Below are 25,926 nucleotides of genomic sequence, written 5' to 3'. Positions count from 1 at the left end.
CAATTACTTTTCCTTAATAACAATTACTTTCCTAGGGCATGGATTTCAGTCTTTTTAAAGAGGTCTTTGAGTCTTCCAAAATGGATTTCATTTTGTCTCATGCCATGTACTGCAGGGATGTTCTGAAGCTGAAGAAGGGACAGAGGGCAGTGATCAGCAATGGAAGGGTGAGAACTTTGTCCTGAGACAAGGTTGACTTCAAATTAGATCAGTGAACAGTCTTGGCAGCATTCTCCTCTGAAGCTAGTAAACTCTTCAGAAAGAGCCACTTTCTCCAAAGGTGATTAGGGCTTGTGCAGTGCTGATGGTCATTTCTGCTCCCTTGTTTCAAAGGAAGTTTGCTCGTTTTGACATAAACGTCCTTATGTGAAACCTTCCTCCTGTTTAATTTTGTCCTGCCATTGTGTAAGGTGGTGAGAGTGTGGTGGTTCTCAGAACCCAAATCCATAAGACCTGTGATTCATAAAGTATTCGTCCCGTGTGGGGACCATGTTTATGGTTTGTGCAGTCTGTATGAACTTAATTGGTTTATGCTTGGACTATTTCATAAATATCTGCAGCCACGGAAATGAGACTATGGCGGACATACCAAACTTTAAACTCTTAGCCCTTAGGGGGAAATCTCTGATCTCTACCACTACGTTTCTATTTTTAGCCGCTCCGCGGCACGTGGGATCTTCCCGGACCGGGGCACGAACCCGCGTTCCCTGCATTGGCAGGCGGACTCTCAACCACTAAGCCACCAGGGAAGCCCCTTGGCTTTCTTATTTAGATTCAGTGAGAATTAATGAAAATGATACTGCTATTTTATTTCAGACTTTGCTTACTGTAAAAATATTGTAAAGTATTCAAGTCTACATACACTCTGTGTAGTTGAGGAATTGATAAGTGAATAACTGTATGAGTTGATTCGGGTTTTATTTTCACTTTTTTCATTGATTTGACTTAGATGTAAACGTGTTTCGGGTCTGTAAAGTGATCTGGTTTGTAAGGTAGCCTGAGGACAACCAAGGACTTCTCTGCAGCCCGCTGATTCCAGCACTGACCACCCTGCTCTTCTTCACAGATCATTGGGCCACTGGAGGACAGTGAACTCTTTAATCAAGACGATTTCCACCTCCTAGAAAATATCATCTTAAAAACTTCAGGACAGAAAATCAAATCTCATATTCAACAGCTTCGGGTAGAAGAAGATGTGTAAGTTTTGCCATAGAAGAAATGAATCAGTTCATGTCCCAGGGGCTATATTAATTGGACTTTCCTCATGCTACCTATTCTAAGATGTTTTTATCTCCAGCTTTAAAATATAATAATGTTCTTCAATTCAGGTGTTTATTTATACTTCTGTTGAAATGAGTTAATTTATTTTGTAGCCAGCTGTTTAAAGAACTGGATTAGTTCTCTCCAGTTTGATTTTTTTTTTTTTAACTTTTGATTGTGGAAAATTTCAAACATATGCAGAAGTAGAGAGGTGATTTTATTTATTTCCTCGGAATACTTATGTAAAGAAATACTTTCCCTCATTACCTCTTTAATTACCTTTCAGTTTTATTTTGTTCAGGAAAAAAAAGACAAGTTAAATGTTTCTTTTTCTTTATTTACTAGTATGGAATAATGAGGTTTTTTTCTTGCATATTCCAAAAGTGACGATGAGTTGGTTATTGTTGGTTCTTTATTGTTATTTTAATTCTTTCAATGTTATTATTAGTCTATATATTTTAATGAGTTATACCTCAATGGAAAAAAATCAGTATTTGACTGGTCTGTGTACCTGCTGTGTAACTGAAGCTCATAGTCATATTCACATGGTTTCTGCATTAAATATCAAATGAATGTGTAGCTGGAGGATGTATGGTTATGTTTAGTTTTTGAGGAATCGTTATACCTTTTTCCACAGAGGCTGCACCGTTTTACTTTCCCATCAGAAATGCGTAAGGGTTCTAATTTCTCCACTTCCTCACCAACACTATTTTCTGTTCTTTTGCTAACACCCATTCCAATGGGTGTGAAGTGGTACCTCCTTGTGGTTTGATTTGTACTTCCCTAATGATTAGTGATGTTGAGCATCTTTTTGTGTGCTTATTGACTATTTGTATATCTGTGGGAAAACATCTATGCAAGTCCTTTGCTCATTTTTAATTATTTGTTTTGTTGTTGTTGAGTTGTAGGAGTTCATTTGTATTCTGGATATCAATCCTTATAGCTATATGATATGCAGGTATTTTTTTCCCACTCCATGGGTTGACTTTTCACTCTCTTGATAGTGTTCTTTGATGCATCGTTTGAGGATATAGAGTTTTAAAGTTCTTGTGTTTTATTTCTTCATCTATTTCATACACCATGATGCTGCAGAGTTCAAGAAGCACGTCTTAGTGAAGCGTTGACTTTGATAGCTGTGAAAGTAATCTCTTTGCCAAGTTTTGTGTGATACGGAAAGGAATCTTTTTTCATCTCACCCAAACTGGGGCTACAGATAAAGAGGTTTCCTTCCACCTCATTGGTTGTTGAGTGATGCCCCTTGTTTTAGCCTAGGAAACACTTCCCTGATGCAGGCCAGGAGGTACCCCCTGATTTGAAGCCACTGTGTCATAGGCATAGGTTTGGTGTGGTGTCCCTTGGACCACTCCCTGTCTCTGTGGAGGCTTCGGGGGAGGCCCTGGGAGTCCTTGTGGACTATATAGTTGCCAGACTATGCATAGAAGACTTGGCCTTTTACCAACCAGAGATGGCTCTGGGTCTGTCCTGGTTGAATTTAGGGCAATAAGGTAGTTGTGGGGCTGCCAGAAGATTGATGCTAAAACTACTAGGGTTCTCAGAGTAACCTTGCTTGCCTAAGATTTTCATTAGTGCCAGGGCTGCTCCACCTTGGTCGTGCATGACAGCCACAGCCCTCATGCGTAACCCAGACCTGCAGCCAAGAGGCCATCGTCAGCCCTGCGGAGCTCACCTGTGGGCTCCTTGATCGTGGCGATCATCCCAGTTCACAGAACCAAGGATCCCTGGACATATTTTGTGACAACGTTGACACATCACAGGAAACTAATGGCCTGTTTTATATGTATTCAGAGTTAGTATTGAGACGTATCAAAAGATATAATTTGATATAGTTGTTTGGTTCGATGAGAGAATGTATAGGCTTGATTCCAGTTCAGATATATTCACGAATATATTCAAATATATTTTAGCATTCTTGGAATTTAGTCCTCAATTCAACAGATTAGAGCATTTTTTCAGTCTCATGATTTAGTTCAAGATCTTCCTTGCTTAGAAATCAAGTTAGGAGGGGCGGGGAAAGCGGAAATGCTTTTCTAAGTTGTTTACCGTGATGTTGATTGTAATAGTGAAATAGATTATGATGTATCCATAATATTATGCAGTCATTGAAAATATTGATGTACCCCTATACTTATTATCCAACAAAATGTTTATTATATATTATTAAATGAAAAATCAGGTTACCAAATAATATAGCACCACTTTTGTGTATGTAGATGTATATATTTTAAAATATGGAAGAATGATGAACTAAAATGTTATCAGTACTTATTTCTTGAATATGCTATTATTGTGTGTATCTCCATTTTCTCCTTATATTTTTTTCCTGAATGCTTTTTCGGTAAATTATTACTCTGATGACCATAAAAAGTAATAAAGTTATTTAGAAGAGGGTGAGGGAGAGTTATGGGCCAGGCCCTGAGCTAGGTGCTTTATTTTCTATGTTTCGCCAGTGCAGTATTTACAAGAGCCATGCAAAGTAGGCATTATCTCCATTTCACATATGGAAAAATCAGCAACTACCCCAGGGCTGTAAAACTTAACAGTGACCAAATCTGTACTTTTTTCTCATACCAGCTGATACAAAGCTTTTATTTTCTTCAGACCAGCTTGTTGGCATTCAGTACTTAGGTTGATTATATTATGTTCAGCAACAATTGGAAAACCTTCAGTAAAAGAGATGCTAAATTTTCACCAACCACATCTTTCAGGGCGAGTGACTTGGTAATGAAGGTGGATGCTCTCCTGTCAGCTCAACCAAAAGGAGATGCAAGAATCGAGTACCAGTTTTTCGAAGACAGACACAGGTATAGAATCAATGCTGAATTTGTGTATATTTACCTTTACCTCAGCTCCTTTATTTTTCCATATAAAGTGTGTATACAGACTCTTACAGGAATGGAAAATTCGGCATGTGGTTTTTATATATATTCATATATAAAACTCATGTAACAGATATCAGTTGCATAAAAGTTGACATTTATTTCTAAATAAATCTGAAATGGTTCTGAATATACCCTTTAAGAAAACAGAAAGCATTTAATGAAACCGATCAGTTGTCATTTTCTGATATTAAAGAATAAACAGGTTGTTAGAGCATTTGTCTCATCTTTTATTGAAAACTGTCTTGTTTTCAGTAAAATAAAAATAAGCGTAGCATTATAAGGAAGTCCTTGTCCTTTGTTTTCCAGTTTTTTATTTTGAAAAGTTTCAAACCTAGAGAATAGTTGAAAGTCTGTTATAGTGAATACCCAAATATCTTTAATCTAGCTTCACCAACTGTAGACATTGTGCCACAGTTATCCGTGTGTGTGTATAGTATATGCTTGCATCCAAACATACATGCACTCACGTTTTGGGGGAACCATTCGAAAGTACGTCGCAGATATCATTACTTATCATGCCTGAATTCTTCGGCATATGTCTCCTGAGTACTAGGAGTATCTCCATAGTACTGTTAAGCATACGTCAGCAGTTTAACCTTGATAAAGTAATATTATGTAATACCGGTCCATTTTCAAATTTCTCCAATGCCCAGTAATGACTTTTTACAGCTGTTTGCTTGTTTGGTCCAGATCACACATTGCAGTCAGTTGTTGTGTCCCTAGTCTCTTCTAAGCCAGAACAGTTTGGGGGTGTTTTTTTTCGTTTTTTGGGTTTTTTTGGTCTTTTATGACATTGACTTTTTTGAGAGTCCAGGCCAGTTGTCTTGTGGAACGTCCCACAGTCTGGGTTGTTTTCTCATGATTAGACCTAAGGTTAACTTGTCTTGAGGAAGAATGTCTACAGTTGATGTATCCAGGAAGGTGTATGTCCTGATTGCACCTTAGGATCACCAGGGAGGCTCTAGATGCAGAAGCCTGCATCCTGCTCCGCTATGACTCTGATTTAATTAGTCTGGAGTAAGTTGGACTTTGGTTTAATTGACCTGTGCTTTCTCACAGCCAGTCCTTGTGGGGATAAAATTTGAACTAATGATTCCTGGCTAGAATGGAGATCCTCTCCTTTCTCACTGGCTGTGGCTCCTTGCTAATAATCACCCTGGTTGGATTTTACCCACTAGCACCATCCTCTCTTTACTCTGTATGGTTTCAGGAAGTGACATGGTCTGGTTGCTACCACAGGAAACATTCCTAATTGACCTGCCGTCTTGTTTGCCTGTCATAGCCAAGACCTGAGCTAGACCTCTTCCCTATTTAGCACATCGTTTTCTCCATGAGTCATATATAATTAAAATGTCCTAGTTACAAATTCTATTATGATGCAAATTTCAATTAGAGAAGTTATTTTTATTGGGGTCGTGTTAGTTAAATGCGTGTTTGTTATACTCAAGTCAGAAGTTTCTTACTTAGGCAAGAAACAAGAAGTCTGAATTACTGGTTATGTATACACTTTCCCTGAAAGTGTGGTCCATGGAACAGGGCACTGTCTGTGAGCTTGTTGGAAAGGCAGAGTCTTCTGGCCGCAGTCCAGACCTCCCGAATCAGAATCTTCATTGTAACAGGATACCCCAGGTGACTCCTGCATACCTTAAGATTGGCGAAGTGCTGCGTTCCTTGACGTTTGCTCTACTCACCTCTCAAAAATGTGGGTGATTCCCCTAATGTTGCTTCTGTGTCTGTCACTTTCAGCCTTATTCTGGTCTTTTCTCTGATGAATACAGCAAGTGTATTTAAACATCGTGTTGTCAGTTTACATTGTTCTCTATTTCCACACCAATATTCCTCTTTTCTTGGTGTTTGAATTGCCCTCTTTTTTGCTGCAAAGATGCGGGGGTGGTTAAAAGACCTTACAGGGTCCGTTTCTGAGGATGTCTGTTGTGGGTCACCTAGAGCACTGGCTCAGGACATGGGTATGCCGTACAGAGCTCTACCCCAAACCAGCCAGGCTTAGGGGCCTGACCCACACGCTGTGCTCTAGAGGACTGTTTGGGACCCCTCTTCTCGTTGCCTTTGGGAGAGTTTGTATAATGCTGTTCTCTAATGCGCTCTTCCTTCTAGATTATAAGAGTACCACAGGAGGTCCAAGTTATCTGACGGCAGAGGCTCTTATAGTTTGGCTTTTACTTAGAGAGTTTGTTGAAATGCAGATTGCTGGACCTACCCCCAGAGTTGCTGGTTCAGTAAGTCTGGGTTGGGCCCTGACAATTTGTTTTTTTTTGTTTGTTTTTTTTTTTACAAATTCCTGGGTAAAGCTGATGCTGCTAGTCTGGAGCCACACTTTGAGAACAGCTGTATTAGAGGGAAAAAAATGTATTGGAATAATTATTGGTAGCTGGAATTATCAATATCAAATTGAAAGCATGTGTTGCAGTACAGTCACAAAGCTATTCTGACGGTTATTTCCAAAACAGTTAAGATTTGAAATAACCTTCATTACCATTTAAACTGTGTTTACCCAGTTTTATTAGTTATTATGTTCTGTTTTGAACTTTGTTTTTAGCCCACTGGGTAAATGTTTTTGCATAAAAGTGGTGATTAATTTCAAAACCACATTAAAATAGTGTTCAGAGTAAACAAAGATAAGCATTGATTAAGCAATTAATGTTTTGGGAAAATTGGATGTATTTTTAAATCCTTTCAAGTTTATTCCTTTTTAAAATGTATCAGAGGCTCCTGCTTCTCTTAAGCCACCTAAGTCAAAGTGGCTTTAGAAGGAGGCCATGTAACTAGAAATTACATGTGGGGAAATGCATGTTCTCCCCAGAAATCCTAGGAGTTGTCCTTTTTCACTTAACTAAGAACAGACCAAAAAATTGCATAACTTAATGCTGACAAGATGTAGTGAAGTTCATTTCTTGGCCTTGTAAAATTGTTTAGTTCTTCAGGAAATGTGGTTGATGAGACATACTAGCCACAAAAATATTTGTGTCATTATGACTCAGTAATCTCATGTCTAGGACTATGTTAATTCTCAAGAAATTTCCAAGTGTGAAAAAAACTGGATGTGAGAAGTTCTTTACAGGTTGAAAGGCACCTAAATGTCCAGCAATATGGACATATATACACTACCAAATGTAAAACAGATAGCTAGTGGGAAGCAGCCGCATAGCCCAGGGAGATCAGCTCGGTGCTTTGTGTCCACCTAGAGGGGTGGGATAGGGAGGGTGGGAGGGAGACGCAAGAGGGAGGGGATATGGGGATATATGTATATGTATAGCTGATTCACTTCGTTATACAGCAGAAACTAACACACCATTGTAAAGCAATTATACTCCAATAAAGATGTTAAAAAATAAATAAGTAAGTAAGTAAGTAAATGTCCAGCAATAAGGAATAGCTTGAGTAAACTACAGCAGGTTCACTTGGTAAATCGAAGATTATTTCTTATTCAGGATATTGATGTATAACAACATGGAAAAATCTTTATAAGAAACTTTTGGGGGAAGGAATGAAATCATTATAAAATTGCTGATATCCTGTAGGTGCATCTCATCTTTACATAGGCATTTAAGGAAGACTATGTAGAAATATGCCACAAAGTGGTTGAGTTGGGACGGTGAGGTTTTATGATTATTTATTTCCTTTTTCACTCTTTCGCAAGTTTTTGTAATATTCTTATGCTCCTTTTACTATTTAAAAAAGTCAGTTTCTTCTCTCCTCATAACCTTTTTGCCAAGAAATAAAAATTGGCATAATGTAACTGTCAAAAACAAACATCAGAAGCTTTTAGAGGGTTTTCAAACTTTGTGGCAGACGTAATCATGTAGTTGACCACCATGTAACCTTATTGTTTTAGATCTAAAGTTTTTTTGAAATGTTAAGAGGGCTGATTGGTTGTGTTGGATGTGTCATCTCCCCACCCCATCCCCCCCAAAGAAATCAACTGTTTCCTCTTTGCCTCCAGATTAATGTTTTATCTTTTTGATCTCTGTAGTGCAATTAAACTGAGGCCAAAGGAAGGGGAGACGTACTTTGATGTCGTGGCCGTCGTTGACCCTGTCACCAGAGAAGCGCAGAGACTTGCCCCGTTGCTTTTGGTAGGGACAGCTGCAGAGGCAGTTCCCGTCATCTGTGTCACATCGTATTTACCGGAAGTGGTCCCATACCCTGAGATTCTCTGCGAGCATCGTTTTCCCTTAGTTATCTTTAAAGGGCATTGGAAAGTGCTACAGGGCATCTTGGGCAGAGCAGATGTTTTCATAAAGATTAGTAATGGCTCTGAAAACAATTTAATAACCTCTGAAAGTAGGTACAAGTTTGGTTGATTACTTCATGTAACTAAGAAAAAAAATTTATCTTTATTCAGAGCAAATGTCTTTGAATTAAATTTATTTTTGCCATACTTTATATTGGCGAAGAGTAAAAAGGTAAAAGCATTCTGCTTTATCATTTTCCTTTCTTATAGCTAGCATTTTTTTTTGTAATGTGTCTTTTTTTTTTGGGCTGCGTCGCATGGCTTGTGGGATCTTAGTTCCCCGACCAGGAATTGCACCCGGGCCCTCGGCAATAATGAAAGTACCAAGTCCTAACCACTGGACCACCAGGGAATTCCCTGCAGAATGTCTTTTAGATATGTTATAAGATATTGCAACTTAAAAAATTTTAAAAGAACTCTGCCAAAAATATAGTTGCCTCAATTTTTTTTTGAGTTGTGTTTTTTTTAAGTTTTATTGAAGCATATAATCACTTAACCTTTTTTGTGGGTATTTGTATGTGTTTTTTCCTATGATAGTCTGTAAGCTGCACTGATGAACCTTTAAACTCTTCCTTATGTAGACAGCTATATCCATTGCCTGTCTTGCTTCCTCACATATGTGGGGAGCAGTTATTTGCAATGACCTGTTTCCCCTGTTTTTGTCTGCGTGATATGTATGTGTGATTTAGGTTGTGCGCTAGGGCTGTGATTTCTAGGGATTTATCCAGTGCAGACTTTATGACATTTATTATCTTTGTATTTTTGCTTGAGATATTAAGAAATGTTCTCTCTCCTAACTTAGTGTCGATACATTTCTGAAGAGACAGTGTAAATATTGTATCTCAAATGTCAGTCACTTTGTAGGGACAATTTTTATGTTTTGTCATCTGGTTTGCTCTTTCAGGTTTTAACTCAGCTGATCAACATGAATCTAAGAGTATTTATGAACTGCCAATCTAAACTTTCCGACATGCCTTTAAAAAGGTAAAACAAAGTGGTTAAGAAATCAACCCCTGGAAAAAATCACACTCAATCTGAAAGCTGAAATTGAATGTCAAGGATCAAAATGGGTTTATATATGGACCTCATATTTGAAAAAAATCACTTATTTTGAAGTTCAGTTTTCCTAAATTTCTAAGAACTAATCAAAAGTTCTAAGAACTTAGTGTGAGCGTGGGAGCATTTAAAGGTGGAATTAGGGACTTCCCTAGTGGCGCAGTGGTTAAGAATCTGCCTGCCAACGCAGGGGTCACGGGTTCGAGCCCTGGTCCGGGAATATCCCACATGCCCCGGAGCAGCTAAGCCTGTGCTCTAGAGCCCCTGAGCCACAACTACTGAGCCCACATGCCTAGAGCCCGTGCTCCGCAACAAGAGAAGCCACCGCAATGAGAAGCCTGAGCACCGCAAGGAAGAGCAGCCCCCACTCGTTGCAACTAGAGAAAGCCCGTGCGCAGCAACGAAGACCCAACGCAGACAAAAATCAAAAAAAAAAAAAAGTGGAATTAACCCAGGCCACTTGCACCTGTGGTTTGCTTTCTTTCCTTTTTTTTTGTTTTGGTCAGAATTACATAATTCTCTAAAAACATTTGAATCAATGTAGCTATTAAATTTATGTTAAAATGTGCTGTGGTGTAGAAAGACACTTGTCTATATACTTCTTCTTCTTAGAAGAGCAGTCATTTCTAAGTTGGAATGTATGTGGTTCATTTGCATGTATCGTGAAAGGAAGGCAGGCTTATCTGCATAGTCTGTGAGCTTTGGAATGGTCATTTGTGAAACAGGTCACCTGGAAAGCAGTCAGTAGTAATAGTGTAGCACATCTGGGGACTGTGGTAAATTGCCACCTTGCGAATGCGCTGGCCTCTATAGGTTAGATTCTGAGTGAATTGAAGCCGTGTTTGAAAGTGACGGAAGGGTTCCAGCTTTCACCATTATCCTCGGGTAAGAGCAATGTTTAAATGATTGCATACAGTGTTTTCAGGGCGTGCCCGAGAACTCAGCCACCATTTAGGACTTTGTTTTTGAGAGAGAGGAAAGTGAGTTTCTTTCACCAAGGGGAGGCAAGCACTCAGGGGAGGCAAGTGCTCAGGACATGCTTGTGACTCCAGCAGCGGCTGCCTCCATCCCCCTATCCCCCAACAGGGCAGGAAGGAAGGACCTCCCCTCCCAGCCCCACCTCCCCTGCTCTCCTCTCCCATCTGCAACAACCACAGGATGTACATTTAGGTCAAGAGGTAGTTTTGGAAACACTTTTTTCAGTCTGGAAGGAAGCCCTTCCAAATCCAATTTGTCTTAAGCCAGTTGTTTACCTGTGTGGATGCGTATAAACTCAAGGACTGTGGTTGCATTGAAAAAAAAATTCACATCTTTCTTTTCCATTTCAGCTTTTACCGTTATGTCTTGGAAGCAGAGATTTCTTTTACTTCGGACAATAGCTTTGCTAAGGGTCCAATAGCAAAATTTTTGGATATGCCACAGTCTCCTCTGTTCACTCTGAACTTGAACACACCTGAGAGTTGGATGGTAGAGTCTGTCAGAACGCCATATGACCTTGATAACATTTACTTAGAAGAGGTAAGAATTATCTTTGCTTCCCAGTGTCTAACCACTACTGTAAAGCCTGTTGAAGATGTAGTGGTGGTAGTCTCTGACTGAACAGACTGGATCACAGTCTAGGTGGCTTCTGAGACAGTAGTGTTCAGGTATAATTGTATTTTATAAATAACAGCCTAATAGATCTAATTCACATACCATAAAATTCACCCTTGTAAAGTGTACAGTTCAGTAGTTATAGTATATTTACAGAGTTGTGCAGCTATCACCACTGTCTAATTTTAGAATATTTTCATCACCCCTAAAAAAAACTCCATACCCATAAGTAATCACTCCCCATTCCCCTTGCCCCTGGCAACCACTAATCTACTTTCTTTCTCTATGGATTTGCCTGTTCTATTACATTTACCTAAATAGAGTCATATATTTTGTGACTGGCTTCTTTCACGTAAATTATTTTCAAGGTTCATTCGTGTTTTGGCATGTATTAGTACTTCACTCCTTTTTATTGCCAGATAGTATTCCATTGTATGGATACACCACATTTTATTTATTATTTATTTATTTATTTATATGTCACTGATAAACATTTGGGTTGTTTCTACTTTTTTACTAGTATGAATAATGCTGTTATGAGCATATGTGTACAAGTTTTCGTAGATATGCTTTTATTTCTCTTGGGTATATACTTAGGAGTGGGATTGCTGGATCATATGGTAATTTTATGTTTAACTTTTTGAGGGATTACCAAGCTGTTTTCCAAAGTGACTGCATCATTTTTCATTCCTGTCCTAATGACAAATGATGTTGAATAGTTTTTCATGTGTTTATTGGCCATTTGTATATCTTCTTTGGAGAAATGTCTATTCAAATCCTTTGCCTATTTTTAAAAATTGGCTTGTCTTTTTTTTTTTTTTTTTTTTTTGCGGTACGTGGGCCTCTCCCCACTGTGGCCTCTCCCGCTGCGGAGCACAGGCTCCGGACGCACAGGCTTAGCGGTCATGGCCCATGGGCCGGCATGCGGGATCCTCCTGGACCGGGGCACGAACCTGTGTCCCCTGCATCGGCAGGTGGACTCCCAACCACTGCACCACCAGGGAAGCCCTGGCTTGTCTTTTAATTGTTGAATTGTAAGAGTTCCTTATATATTCTGGTTACAAGTCTCTTGTCAGATACATGCTTTACAAATATTTTCTCCCATTTTACAGGTTGTCTTTTCAGTTTTTTGATGGCGTCCTTTGAAGCACAAACGTTTCTAATCTTCATGAAGTCTAATTTACCTATTTTTTGTTGCTTGTGCTTTCAGAGTTACATCTAAGAAACTGTTGCTTAATCCCAGGTCACAAAGATTTACTCCAGTGTTTTCTTCTAGGTCTTTCACAGTTTAAAACTCTTACATTTTACTTCTTAGATTCATTTTGAGTTAGTCTTTGTATATGGTGTGAGGCAGAGTTCCAGCTTTATTCTTTGCATGTAGATATCCAGTTGCCCCAGCACCATTTGTTTTAAAAACCTATTCTTTCCCCCAATGAATGGTCTTTACATCTTTTTCAGAAATCAGTTAACCCTAAATGTGAAGGTTTAATTCTGGGCTCTGAATTTTATTCCATTGGTCTCTGTGTCTGTCCTTAGGCCAGTACCACACTGTCTTATTTACTGTAGCTTTGTAGTAAGTTTTGAAATTAGGAAGTGTGAGTTTTCCAGTTGTGTTCTTCTTTTTCAAGATAGTTTTGGCTATTCTGGGTTCTTTGCCTTTTGGAATCCGCTTGTTAATATCTGCAGAAGAGGCTGCTGGGATTTCAATAGGGATTGCATTAAATCCCTAGATGAATTTGGAAAGATTGCCATCTTAATATTAAGTGTTCTGAACCATGAAAATGGGATGTCTTTCCATTTATATAGGTCTTTAATTTCTTTGAACAATATTTTGTAGTTCTTAGTATACAAGCCTATATAAGATCATGTCATCTGCAAATAAAGTTTTACTTTTTCTTTACAATCTGGATGCCTTTTATATACTTTTCTTGCCTGATTGGAAAAAAATTTTTTTTAATTAATTTATTTATTTTATTATTTTTTTATTATTATTATTATTTTTTTTGTGGTATGCGGGCCTCTCACTGTTGTGGCCTCTGTCGCCGCGGAGCACAGGCTCCGGACGCGCAGGCTCAGCGGCCATGGCTCACGGGCCCAGATGCTCCGCAGCATGTGGGATCTTCCCGGACCGGGGCACGAACCCGTGTCCCCTGCATCAGCAGGTGGACCCTCAACCACTGCGCCACCAGGGAAGCCCTGCAAAATTTTTTAATTACTGATTCAATCTCTTGTTGTAGGTCTGTTTAGATTTTCTATTTTGTCTTGAGTCAGTTTTCAAAGTTTGTGTCTCTTAGGAATTTATCCATTCTATCTAGGTTATCTAATTTTTTGGCATGTAGTTATTCATAGCATTTTCTTATAGTCTTTTTTATTGAATAGTGATGTTTCCTTTATCCTTGCTGATTTCAGTAAGTTGGCTCTTCTCTTTTTTTTTTCCTGGTCAGTCTAGCTGAAAGTTTGTCCATTGATATTTGTTAAGAACCAGCCATTGGTTTCATTGGTTTTTCTTTATTGTTTTTCTGTTCTCTGTTTCATTTATTTCCATATAACTGTATTTGAAGTCTCTAAGGTAAGTGGTCCTTTTTCCCTAATCCATTTTCAAAGATAGTGCAATTTCATTTCACTGATGTCTCTTCCCAGCCCTCACTCTACACCTAGCTTAGAGTATATTAACAGAGGAATTAAAAGACATGGTCTTTACTTCCAGGGAGCTTATGGTGCCTCAGAGCCTCCTTCCTTTTTAACAACATTTGTCTCTGTGTCTGCCTTAAATATCTCTTATTACAATTGAAGCCTGTTTTCTGGTTCTGTCTTCTTGGGAATTGGGAGACTGGAAACTTGAAGATAGTTACCAAAGGAATTAGCAGCCCTCTTATCATGAGGTTGAATAATTCTAGTTTCTTTAAGTAGAAACCCTTAGGTACTAAGTTGGTGGCAGGGAGAGAGAGAGAAAGAGAGTGTGTGTGCACGTGCGTGTGTATGTGTACATACGTACACACCATATTTTTAACAAATAGGGAGCCCTGGAGGAACCAACTCTTGTTGAAGAGACCACACAAAGCACTAAAGAACAGTGCACAGAGGTATAGATCAGATGCAAAGCAGGTTTCTTCTGGGGCCTTCCCTGGTGGTCCAGTGGTTAAGACTCCATGCTCCCAATGCAGGGGGCCCGGGTTCGATCCTTGGTCAGGGAACTAGATCCTGCATGCCGCAACTAAAAAAAAAAAAAAAGATCCCGCCTGCTGCAACTGAAGTTACCACACGCCGCAACGAAGATCTTGCATGCTGCAACTAAGACCAGGTGCAGCCAAATAAATAAATAGATATTTTTTTAAAAAACCCAAAACAAAAACAAAGTAGGTTTTTTCTGTATCTCCCAGAGTTTTTGCTCCTCTTTCTTAGGCTTCCTCCAGTTTCTCTGCACTCCATTGAAAATGCAGAGCCTGAGACTCGTGAGCATGTGGAGCATTGCAGTAACATGTTAAGCTCCAAGTAGCTCACTGTTAGGGTTAGGTAGGGTCATAAAACCAAGCCTGAGCTAGCCTGGGGTAGAAACTCTTCAATTAGCTAAAGCCAAGCTGCCTTAAGACTTTGTAGTTGTATCCTGTTTTCTGCAAGAAATTAGCAATAATTTAGGCAGTCGGTGCAGGACGTGAATGGTTTTATGCCATTATGGAGCCATTAAATTCATCTTGGACGTTTGCATTTAGAATAGCAATATTTTCAGCTATATTCCAAAGGCCAAGATGAATTTGCATTGCTCTCTGATGTTTTTCTGATCTTTCTCATTGTTTCTCTCTTTTCTCATATGAGCTAATCCTTGTAGGATTGTTTTATCTATCTTCTCCATTATTTGCTCTTAGATCTGTTCATTCATTTGGCAGTTTTACCTTACATGCTTTTTTCCCAGCACTCCTCTTGTAGATTAGCATCTTATCCTCTCTGTACTTTTGGAATAATCTCCTTATTGTTTTTTTCTGTGTCCTTTTTCCTGACTCTCCTTCCAACCCATCGTAGTTTCTAAAATTGTATACTCTTGTTAACTACCAGCACAATCAAGATACAGAGCATGTCCGTCACTCCAAAAGGTTCTGTCATGCCCCTTTGCAGGTAACCCCTCCTCCTCCCCCTGGCCCCAGGCAACAGCTGATCTGCTTTTTATCCCTATAGTTTTGCCTCTTACTGAATTTTTCATAAATGTGATCATATGGTATGTTGCCCTTTATGTCTGGTTTCATTCACTTTGCATAATGCATTTCAGATTCATCCATGTTGTTGCATGTATCAGTACTTTGTTTCTTTTTCATGCTGAGTGGTCTTCAAGTGATTTAATTTTGATATTGCAGGTGGACAGCGTAGTGGCTGCTGAGTATGAGCTGGAGTACCTGTTACTGGAAGGTCACTGCTATGACATCACCACCGGCCAGCCCCCACGGGGACTGCAGTTTACCTTAGGAACTTCAGCCCAGCCAGTCATCGTGGACACTATTGTTATGGCTAATCTGGTAAACAATCAGTACATCCGGTGGTGATACTCAGTCATGTTAATTGGGGCACTGCGATTTATGATAGAGCAATTAGCATTCTGAACATGAGGGAGATTAAAATTCATGATGGACTGAATTTTTCTTTTTAAGACAACTTTCTTTTTCTTTTTAAGACAACTTAAAAAACTTTTTCTTTTAAGACAACTTAAAAGAAAACATGCTAGAATATTCTACTCTAACCAGATTGGCTCCTGAAAAAGTATTGCTTATGAGCCGACAGCGTTTTCCCCTTCTTTCTCTTTTTTCCTTTTGAGATTTGAAGCTTATTCACACATCATGTGTTGCTTCTTCACTGAAGTACAGCTAAAGGGCAGGCTTCTTGGCTTGACGGGCCAGTATTTTGCTAGTGTTTCTAATTTGTAGATTTTAAGAGTTGCATTCGTTTGTTAACCATCTTATTTAAAATAAAGGGGACTGATATTTCAGAAAAAGAAATAACTGTCCCTCAGAAACAGCATTTTGATGTTTTTAAGAGCGCTAAAATTTGTCTTGTCTTCTTGTCCTAGGGTTATTTTCAGTTAAAAGCCAACCCAGGAGCTTGGATTCTCAGACTAAGGAAGGGACGTTCTGAAGACATTTATAGAATCTACAGGTAGGATTAAATGATGAAGGTACATTTTTTTTTTATAACATTCTGCAATGAGAATCAGCTTGAATTGAATACTACACTGGCAATTACCCAGGCAATAAGAATTTAATTTGCAGTTGTATGTGTGATGAAACGGTGCTTTTCTAGGAAATTAAATGTGGGAGACTTGTCAGGGTATAATTGGATGACAAGCAGTGTAAATACTAACAATATATATAGTCAAGTTTGACTCTTCGGTCATTCTTTCGTGCTAACAGTATCCCAGGATGAAATCATTCTGTCACTGTGATGAAAACCGTAGGCAGATGAGAAAGTGAGTCATTTCAAGAAAGGAGAAAAGAAATGAAGAACAGTCAGACTTTTCAACTCTGGATAGTATATTTCTCTACCCTGAGTGAGTTGCAGATTGACAAGACATGTAAGCTTTGGCCATGGAACCTTGGTGCGAGCACTTGTCTTTCCAGGTCTGAGGTGGTACAGAAGGTACTCCCAGAGCATCGTCGGTAGCCTGCTTTTTGCTTTAAAATTTGCTACAAGTGACTCTTAGTTTAAAAAAATTACACTGCCTTTTAAAAAGGTGTGATCTAAATTCTGCTTAACACAATTTAAATTAGTATTAAGCTATGTGAGAAGACTTCTTGCCAATTCATTTCGGGAATGGTTTCCATTAGAGTTTATTTGAAAACATCATCCTGTTGTGTCTTCATTGTAGCTTCATAGTCTTTACTGACCCACATGAAAGCTTTGTGGATTTCTGCATATTTCTTACCAAGGAAGTAGAAGATTTTTGTATTATAGTAAAATCTTCATTGTACATAGTAGGGTTTTCGCCTATTAATGTTTTCCCCAAAAGCTTATGTGTTGTCTTTCTAAACTCCGTCCCTGCTGTGTGCCCTTTTCCTGGCCAGGCCTCCTACGGTGGCCAGCACCTCACAGTCGCGGGCCCTCTTCCTCCTTTGCTTCCCAGGCTCTGGAATGTTTCATGCTCCCTGTCAGGACCTCACCTTTGCCTGAGAACTTTGCTCTCTGCTGGATGACAGTGAATCCAGTGAATTCTTATTCTATCGTGGCTTTCTGTAGTTATCACCTTAAAATTTGGTGACTGGTAATTTTAGGCATTACAGTTGATTAGTAGGGAAATACTGTTTTCAGTTTTTCCTCCTCTGCCCTGTCTGCTTGCAGACAGAGCTCGTTAGAGTTCTTCCTCCAGAGGATGGGCGCCAGATTGAGTGCAGGGCCTAGGCTTGGCTGTGTGCCTCCAGGAAGGACAGAGTAGAAGCGTTTACAGAACTCTGAAGTAGAGCCATGTCTTGCTGCTTGTCCATTACAGAGCAGTAGTGATGCGTTTCCGGGGACGGTGCGGGGACCCAGGCCCCCAGGCGCTCCTTTATCGAAGGGCGCCGTGCTTGGCTCAGACCTCGTGAACACAGACAGTGGTTCCGTGCTCACGATGTGCTTGCCAGCACCGGGAGCCTCTCACTCTATGGAAGGTCATTCGAAGAGGGACTCAAGAAGGACGTTTGGGCTGTGACCGATTGGCACACTCAACGTGTAAGGATAGAGATTTTGACAAGTGCTTCTGCGTAGCTTTGAAGGGGTTTCCTGCAGATTGTGAGAAAATAATTTGTTCAGAAATCACATAAAGACGATGGACAGATATGGGGGGTTGATATCAGACCATTTACTGCATTTTGAGGCCTGTGGTTTGTGACATCCATCTTTCCTTCCTTCCTTCCTTTTCTAAGTCACGACGGTACAGATTCTCCACCTGATGCCGCTGAAGTTGTTGTTGTCCTCAGCAACTTCAAAAGCAAAATCATTAAAGTGAAGGTGAGTTTGGTATATTAAGGCAGCCACTCTATTAAAGTTAGTGAAAGTAGCAGTAACTTGGTATTTAGTAGCTGTTATGTAAAAATACGTATCTTGAAACCAGCCCCAAACTATGTGAGGTGATGGAATGTGTTAACTCCAGAAATTGTGCTGTTATTATATATTCACAATATATACCTATACCAAGTCATCACGTTGTATACCTTAAATTTACAAGTGTTACTTGTTCATTACATCTCAGTAAAGCTGAAGGAAAAAGAAAGAAACCAGCCCAAGACTTTAATTCACCTTTGGAATTTTACTGTAGCGTTTATAGGAGTGCGCTTGAAATGCAAAATGTCTTTTTTAAATATGAGTTTGTGGCTTTCTTCACCTGAGAGATTGCACCTTTTGGGTTATCTCAGTGAGCAGTACAAGTCTCGTTTTACATCAGATGATTTCATAGATACTGCTTGCTTGTACAGCCACAGTTCACATTATTATTCATGATTTTATTCTCAGAAGACTGGAAAGAATGCCAATGAGAATTTCAACACCAGTAATAAATGGTAGCGTTATTTAATTTCTTTGCACTTCTGCTTTCTGTTCTCAGAATTTTGAAGTTCCTAGTGCCTTAAATTCAAGTAAAAGGTATTATGGGATAAATAATCATTATACACAGTAAAACTGAACGCAGACGGCACACGGTTGAGCAGAAAAATGATCCCTGTGCTGTCGAGAAGATTCGACCCCTGTTTGTACTAGTCAGCCCTGGTACAAGGCTGTCACGTGAGATGACTCCTTCCTGACAGATAGAGCTCGTGTGTGCTGCCCTCTTTCCCTAGAACTAGCGGTTAGCGTGCTGAATTGTGCTTCTGATTTTACTCAGACCATAAGGTTCTCTGCCCGTTTTTCAAACCGAAAACAGTTATTGTCTAATTAAAAGAGGTTGCTATCTCCTCACTCAAGATTTTCATGTGATATGATGAGCACAGTTTGTTGAATACGTCTGGACTCGGGGCGGATTGTACCTGCTGGCGGGATCATTCCCTCCCTAGTGCTGACAGTGTTCACAGTGTACGTCCGGTGAAGATCATCTAATGCCTATTAGACCCAGTAGGGGGAATCAGATCCATCACGTGTGACTGATTGCAGGTTCAGAAGAAGGCAGACATGGTGAATGAAGACTTGCTGAGCGACGGAACTAATGAGAATGAATCTGGATTTTGGGACTCCTTCAAATGGTACACTGGCATCATAAAGAAATAATGTTTTTAAGGAAAAACTGATATATAAGCACCATCCCTCCCTTCTCTTGAGTATAATAATCCTGTTTGGGCTTTTCAGATTCTGCTCTGTGCAATCTTGCACTTGTACTTAGAGTAGATGAGTGTTCCCCACTGATTAACTGAAAGAGGTTATCGTCCCCTCATGGTGGGGTTACTTCTGTGCCCTAGTTCTTGACTGCTGTTGGATTTTGTCTGCTATTTGGAGAGCTGAGTGGTAATTGCTCAGTTAACCTTCCATTGTATGTCTTGCATTCTGTGGACTAGCCTGTGTCCAGTCTTCTCCTGAAGCTACACGAGGCCCTGTGGGCAGCCTCCCTCTCGTTGGGCAGCCATCCCCACCTCTTGTCCTGTGGGCTGCTTTTGCGGGCCTTGCGCTCTCGGGAAGGAACAGGGATGGGGAAGCACCGTCTCCTTCCCTCTCCGCTTAAAGGGCAGTGTGTCTGTACCAGTGTTTCAAGTGTTCTTGTTTTTACCTTTCTTGTTACAGGGGCTTTACAGGAGGACAGAAGACTGAGGAAGTGAAACAAGAGAAAGATGACATCATTAATATTTTCTCTGTCGCATCTGGTCATCTCTATGAAAGATTTCTTCGGTCAGTCATGTTGGTTATTTCAGAATGTGTGCATGAATTTGTTACGGGATTCTTATTTAGGGAGTACGTGTTTTATGGGATTCTGCCTGTTATACTTCTGTGTATTTGACACACTCTAAGGATTGTGACTAGATTACCATATATAATTGTATTTGTTTTGATCCAGCCAGCCTCATGAAGGGGAGCTAAATGCATCTGTGTACCTATTACAAGGCTCTAAACATGTTTCAGTATCACTGTGCACACATCATAAGGAGTGGTGTTTAATTGTCCACCAAGCATCGCTTAAACCGGAAATTAGGAGGTTAACACAGAGATTAGAGGTGGAATAGGGCCATGGACCTGCCTTCTGAAGATTCATAGGATGTTAGAGCCAGGAGGGATCTTAATTCCGTTTTATAGACAGGCTGAGATTCAGAGGGTGGAAGGATTCGCCTGAGGTCACACAGCCAGAGTGGAGGAGAGGCACAGGCTTGGGCTGGTTGACACAGCCGTCGCCAGGGGGAAGGCCCTCAGGGCGTCTTGTTGTCAGTGGTCAGGAAGGCCTTTGCCTGAGAGTAACTTTCCTAATGCCAGGGTTCTTTTTCCTTGTAATTTTCCACTACAAATCTAGTCAAGATGTCATTTTACTCATGTTTAGCCCTCATATTCCCAAGAAATAATATCTGACCTAGAATAGTAATGTCAGATGTCAATAACAACTGAATTTAATTAAATTCCTTGACTCAAAATTTGCTTTTGTTTGTTTCCAAAGTAGGGAATCCTGAAGCTGTAACCACTTGCCCGTCCCCTTACCTCGCCCCGCTCTCCTCCCTGGCAGGCCTCGTCCAGGCCGTGGGGGGCAGTGCCGTGACGCAGAGCCACCGGGCTTTTCCACCTTCTTTTTAGGGTGATGTCGTTAGCTAAGCACAGCCTCCAGGATACATTTGTACCCTAACTAACGTGTCAGTTCATGAAGCAGTTTATTTAAAGCTGTAACGTAATCAAAACATGTGCCTCTATCAGTTTGGTATATTACTATAGGTAATAAGTATTCCTTCTTTCCCATCCAGTGATAACACTGTAAAGATGAATAAGGGCAGTTTTCCATTGTCCCCTACTCAGGGTCTCTCTTTGCCTAATTGAGCCACCAGTTTAGCTCTGCCACAAAGAACACTGAGTGGTCTCTTGATGGACTCTCCTTGGTTTTGTTGAGATTGAAAAGATTTGGACAATTGTTATTATTATTTGCTTTTGTTTGACAGCATAATGATGCTATCAGTACTGAAGAATACCAAGACTCCTGTGAAATTCTGGTTCTTGAAGAATTACTTGTCCCCCACGTTTAAGGTTTGTTTCTCAGGCTTTGAAAAGGAAAACATTCCTAGTAAGGACATACGTACAGTGTGATATACTTTTTGCTACTTCTACGTTATGTGTATGATTTAAAAATTTTCCTTGTATTTGGTTACCCTGATTGACCCATATAATTCAATGTTGATTATTCTTCCAGACTGGTCTGTTTGGGGGGAATAGTTGTTATAAAACTGAACACAAAATTATGACTTATTTGAAGCTTGGGTAACATAGGAGGAGAGTCTGTATCTTTTGTTTTCATGGAGTAACATTCCTCCTCTGAGCGTGCATGTCCTTGTTTAATTAGAAAGCACAGTACAGGTTTCCAGTGAGAAGGATGGTTAGTTCTGTCATGAACAACTACCCAGTGATCTGTGGAAGTAAAGGATCATCTGTGCAAAACACAAACACGCTTGGAAAGTTTTCCGCTTTATATCAGTTAGTATTTGTCATCTAAATTGATTTATTTGCATCTTTGTTGTTGTTCTTCTTCAAGCAGCTTTTAATGTACTCAGTAATATCTCTCCGAGAGAAGTGATTCACTTCTGGTCCCCTGAAAGTACTTACATGTAGAATCTGAAAGACTTAATGGCAGCAACCTTGTTCAGAGTACTTGGGTTTGCTGTGTCATTCCCCGGGCTAGACCTAGTGGTGAGAAAGGCTTAAAATCAAGCTCAAAAAAATGTCCTACCGAAATCAAGTTTCGACAGATAAAGTCCATTTCCCTTAAACACACAGACACACATACACAAATTAATTATCTAAAAGCCTTCACTTAAAGATTTCTGTCATCTCATGTGGTGATTAGAAGCCATAAAAAATGGGGATTTGACAAAAGTTTATATGTATTCTTTTATGTAGTCACGAGTGAGTCAGGGTCACATTTCTTCGTTAGAGCACTGATATGGTAAATGTGTTTTACTTGTGCCACAATCGTGCTTGGTTGACTTACTTGTTTTTCTTAATCAAAGTAAATGATTGTTGTTCCCTGTATCTCAAAATAGGAGTTTATACCTTACATGGCAAACAAATACAATTTTCAGTATGAGCTTGTTCAGTACAAATGGCCCCGGTGGCTTCATCAGCAGACTGAGAAACAGCGCATCATCTGGGGTTACAAGATCCTCTTCCTGGATGTGCTCTTCCCGCTGGTTGTTGACAAGTTCCTGTTTGTGGATGCCGATCAGGTAAGCTCTTAGCGACTGCGCTTCAGCAGTTTGTATTAAAGGCATTGGACTTCCTTTCCTTTTTTAAATGATTTTATCTTTCCAATTATGGAAAAATACATGCTTAGTTTACATTATTTAGAGTATGTGGAAATGTGTCACCCAGATGTGATCACTTTTAAAATTTGTATTCGACATATCTCCTTTTCATCTTTGTTCCTGTTGCCTCTTTTACACAGTTGTGATTGCATTGTGTATGCAGTTTTGTATCTTAAATTTAGTTCATTTAACATACAAACTAACAATTGGAAAATTCATCAGTTTAGCACAGTGCTTGCCATCATCTCCAATTATTTGCTCAAAAGCTAGGAGTTATTGACAAGGGTAAGCGAGAGGAAGTGCAAGTAGGTAGTCTTGATAATGTGGAACTCTTCAGAAGGTCATCCTGCTGTCAAGATTTGACTTAATTAAAAGGAACACACTTCATTTTAGAAAATTAAGATTTCTAATTTTAGAAATTTTAGAGCATACAAACTCAAAAAGTGTAAATGTACTTCTACCCTACAGCCTTTCTCCTTATCCTGAGCTGGCTGAAACCTGAGTTCCTCATCTGAATGGAAGTGATGTAATGTGTGCAAGTCATTTGGACAGAGCTTCATCCAGCTCTTGGGAATTCTGCCCCCTCTGGCTCACTTATATCGCAACTGGCTCAACCTGAAGCACGCTTTCCTAGTTCTAATATAATCACACTTAATCCTTGCTGAGCACTTACTGTGTGCCAGGCGTCATTCCCCATCGTTCCCCGTTAGTTCATGTAATCCTCCCAACAGCCCTGTGAGGTCTCCATTTTAGATGAGGAAACTGAGTCACAGAGAGGCTGGGCAATGTAGCAATTATGAATTTGTTTTATTTCTGCTTTTTTTTTTGAATGCTTGGAAATACTTTGTGCCAAGCACCAGGCTAAGCGTCTTGACATGCTAGTGAGGGCGGTCAGCCTAATCAGTGGAGGAAGCGAGGCTCGAGCCGGGTCTCCTGCCTGTGCCGCTGAGCCCTGAGCTCCCTGCTGTATCTCCTGGACCCTGTTGTCTGCATGGTTGTTTAACGTGACTGTGATCCTCTCTTCTTCAGATTGTGCGAACAGATTTGAAAGAGCTGCGAGATTTCAGTTTGGACGGTGCTCCCTATGGTTACACTCCTTTCTGTGACAGCCGCAGGGAGATGGACGGCTACAGGTTCTGGAAGTCAGGCTACTGGGCCAGTCACTTATCCGGGCGGAAGTATCATATCAGGTGCCAAAGAAGGAGTGCTTCTAATGCTGTTGTTTGATGTTCTTTATAAGTAATTTTGTATGTTTAAAGTTATGAATAGGTAATACATTAATGTGGTTCAGAAATAAAAATTATAAACAATACACAGTGAAAAGAAACCTTCCCCATTCTGTCTCCCTTCTTCCCAGTTCCCACTCCCACAACAGATAAAATCCTCTATTAATTTACTGTGTGTCCTTCCAGACTTTCTTAATTCTTAGGTAAACAACTGTGACTTCTTTTTTACACAAAATATATACTATCCTATTTATAGTTTTGTGCCTTGCTTTTTTTACTTGATGTCTCTAGTAGACTTTATATCCACATGTGGAGAGAGACCTTTTTCCTTTTTACATCAACATATTATTCCAGTATATATATTATTTATGGTCTCCCTATGACGTACAATGTTGTAGTGAATAATTAAATACATAATTGTGTATATTTCAAGTATATCTGTAGGACAAATTCCTAGAACTCCTAGGTTAAACAGTGAATGTGTCTGTTGGGCATTTGTTGCTTTTCTACATTATCTTCTCTGGGCAGAGTGTGATTTAGAGAGTAGGGGGATATGTAGGAAGCAGCATGTGTAGAGATAAATGTTGGGGTGTGGTGATTTCAGTATTGTACTTTATGTTCTTGGTCCAAAAGAACTGTAACACTTGGGTGTTTTTTCTTTTCCTATAACATTTAAGACATCATCAGGATATCTTCAACTAATGGTTATCAGTCTTTATTACCAAATCTGCTGACACTTGCTAGGAATCTTTTGTCAGAGATGATTTCCTTTGGAAGGCAGTTACTTAAAGAACAGTGACAAAGTGAGCTTGTGGTACCAGAATATGGATTTTGTAATAACTTCCTTAGCCATCTTTGAAGTAGCACAGACTGACTCTGGGCTCCACTGTAGACCTCAGCTTACCTTTTCAAAGAGAAGCCAGAATGTTTGCCTAGTGATCTGTTCCATTAATCAGTGTGGTTACTTTTCCTGCGATAATCCATGGTTATAACAAATGGATTTTCTCTGTCCAGTGCATTGTATGTCGTGGATCTGAAGAAGTTTAGGAAAATAGCTGCTGGTGACAGACTCAGGGGACAGTACCAAGGTCTGAGTCAGGATCCTAACAGCCTTTCAAATCTTGATCAAGTAAGTGGCCATTGTTTTGGTTAACCGTTTCAGTGATGGGTATACAATGTTGTGTCGGAAAATGAAGTGTAGTATTTGCTTCTCACTTCTCTGTTGGGACAGTGTTTTATGTCTCCATGGAAAGGAATTTGTGTGTGTGTGTGTGTGTGACATTTTTATCTGTCCTCAAGAGAGGACATAATGGTGAAAAATGTCATGGGCCTGAGGTTGGTTTGGGGAGGGAGATAGAAGGAGGACACTGCCACTCAGAACCATTACCTTATCTTTTCGTTTTGTACCCAGCTAATCTGATCGATTTGTTTCTCTGCCTACTAGGGTCAGTGTATTTCTCTTCTTTAGGAACTAACTAGCTCAGGATTCACAGCATAGAATATAGTATCATAATTTCCCATTTTTTCCCGTATCAGCAACCATGGTGTTTTTTAAGAAGTTTGGATGAGTCACTGTTTATTAATGCTAAACATTTTTTAGAGGTGAGATTATAGTTTGTGTTTTAGATACATAGTTTCACATATTTTGTTTTGCTTAAGTCTGCCTTAAACGTTTTTAAGCATTTGTGATATATAGCACCCATAAAGAAAAGTGAGTGTACAAAACAAAAATTTATAAATATATGCATATTCATATGCATCAGTGAATTACCACAAAGCACATGCCCATGTACTACCACCCAGTTTTAGAAATACAACATTACTAGCATCCCAGAAGCCACCCTCTTTAACGGAAGTATCCAGCATCCTGAATTTTGTGGTAATCCCTCCATTGCTTTTCTGTATTGAATTACTACTTACACACGTATCCTTAAACACTCTAGTTTTACCTGTTTTTTTCTGCCTGTCTCAGTGGGATTATGCAAGATGTACTCTTTTGAGTCTAACTTCTTCTGCTTAATGTTATGTTAGTGAGATTCATCCGTATTGTTGTGTGAAGTGGTAGTATGTTTTCTTTATTGTACATTTGGGTTGTTTTCCATTTTTGTCTTCTACAAATAATGCTGCCGTGATCATCATTTATGCACATGTCTTGGTTGATGCACATGTATACGTATTTCAATTGTGTGTACAACTACAAGTTGAATTGCTGG

The 25,926-nt window shown here is 39.7% G+C and overlaps 1 protein-coding gene across 1 annotated transcript in view; it reads left to right on the top strand.

Moving 5' to 3' along the window:
* Positions 1-25,926, top strand: part of UGGT1 (UDP-glucose glycoprotein glucosyltransferase 1) — a 120,644-nt gene that overhangs the window by 84,777 nt on the left and 9,941 nt on the right. Inside the window, exons 24-38 of the mRNA XM_024738001.1 lie at positions 36-167; positions 1,067-1,197; positions 3,987-4,082; positions 8,152-8,254; positions 9,317-9,396; positions 10,797-10,986; positions 15,408-15,566; positions 16,115-16,200; positions 17,943-18,027; positions 19,162-19,250; positions 19,783-19,887; positions 21,132-21,216; positions 22,227-22,409; positions 23,517-23,677; positions 24,728-24,842. Of these exons, the coding sequence (XP_024593769.1) occupies positions 36-167; positions 1,067-1,197; positions 3,987-4,082; positions 8,152-8,254; positions 9,317-9,396; positions 10,797-10,986; positions 15,408-15,566; positions 16,115-16,200; positions 17,943-18,027; positions 19,162-19,250; positions 19,783-19,887; positions 21,132-21,216; positions 22,227-22,409; positions 23,517-23,677; positions 24,728-24,842 (1,800 nt within the window). The remainder of the gene's footprint in view (positions 1-35; positions 168-1,066; positions 1,198-3,986; positions 4,083-8,151; positions 8,255-9,316; positions 9,397-10,796; positions 10,987-15,407; positions 15,567-16,114; positions 16,201-17,942; positions 18,028-19,161; positions 19,251-19,782; positions 19,888-21,131; positions 21,217-22,226; positions 22,410-23,516; positions 23,678-24,727; positions 24,843-25,926) is intronic.

The sequence above is a fragment of the Neophocaena asiaeorientalis genome, unplaced genomic scaffold (assembly GCF_003031525.2).
Source record: "Neophocaena asiaeorientalis asiaeorientalis breed wild unplaced genomic scaffold, Neophocaena_asiaeorientalis_V1.1 scaffold98, whole genome shotgun sequence".
Taxonomy (NCBI): domain Eukaryota; kingdom Metazoa; phylum Chordata; class Mammalia; order Artiodactyla; family Phocoenidae; genus Neophocaena; species Neophocaena asiaeorientalis.
This window is presented reverse-complemented; position numbering and strand designations above follow the sequence as displayed.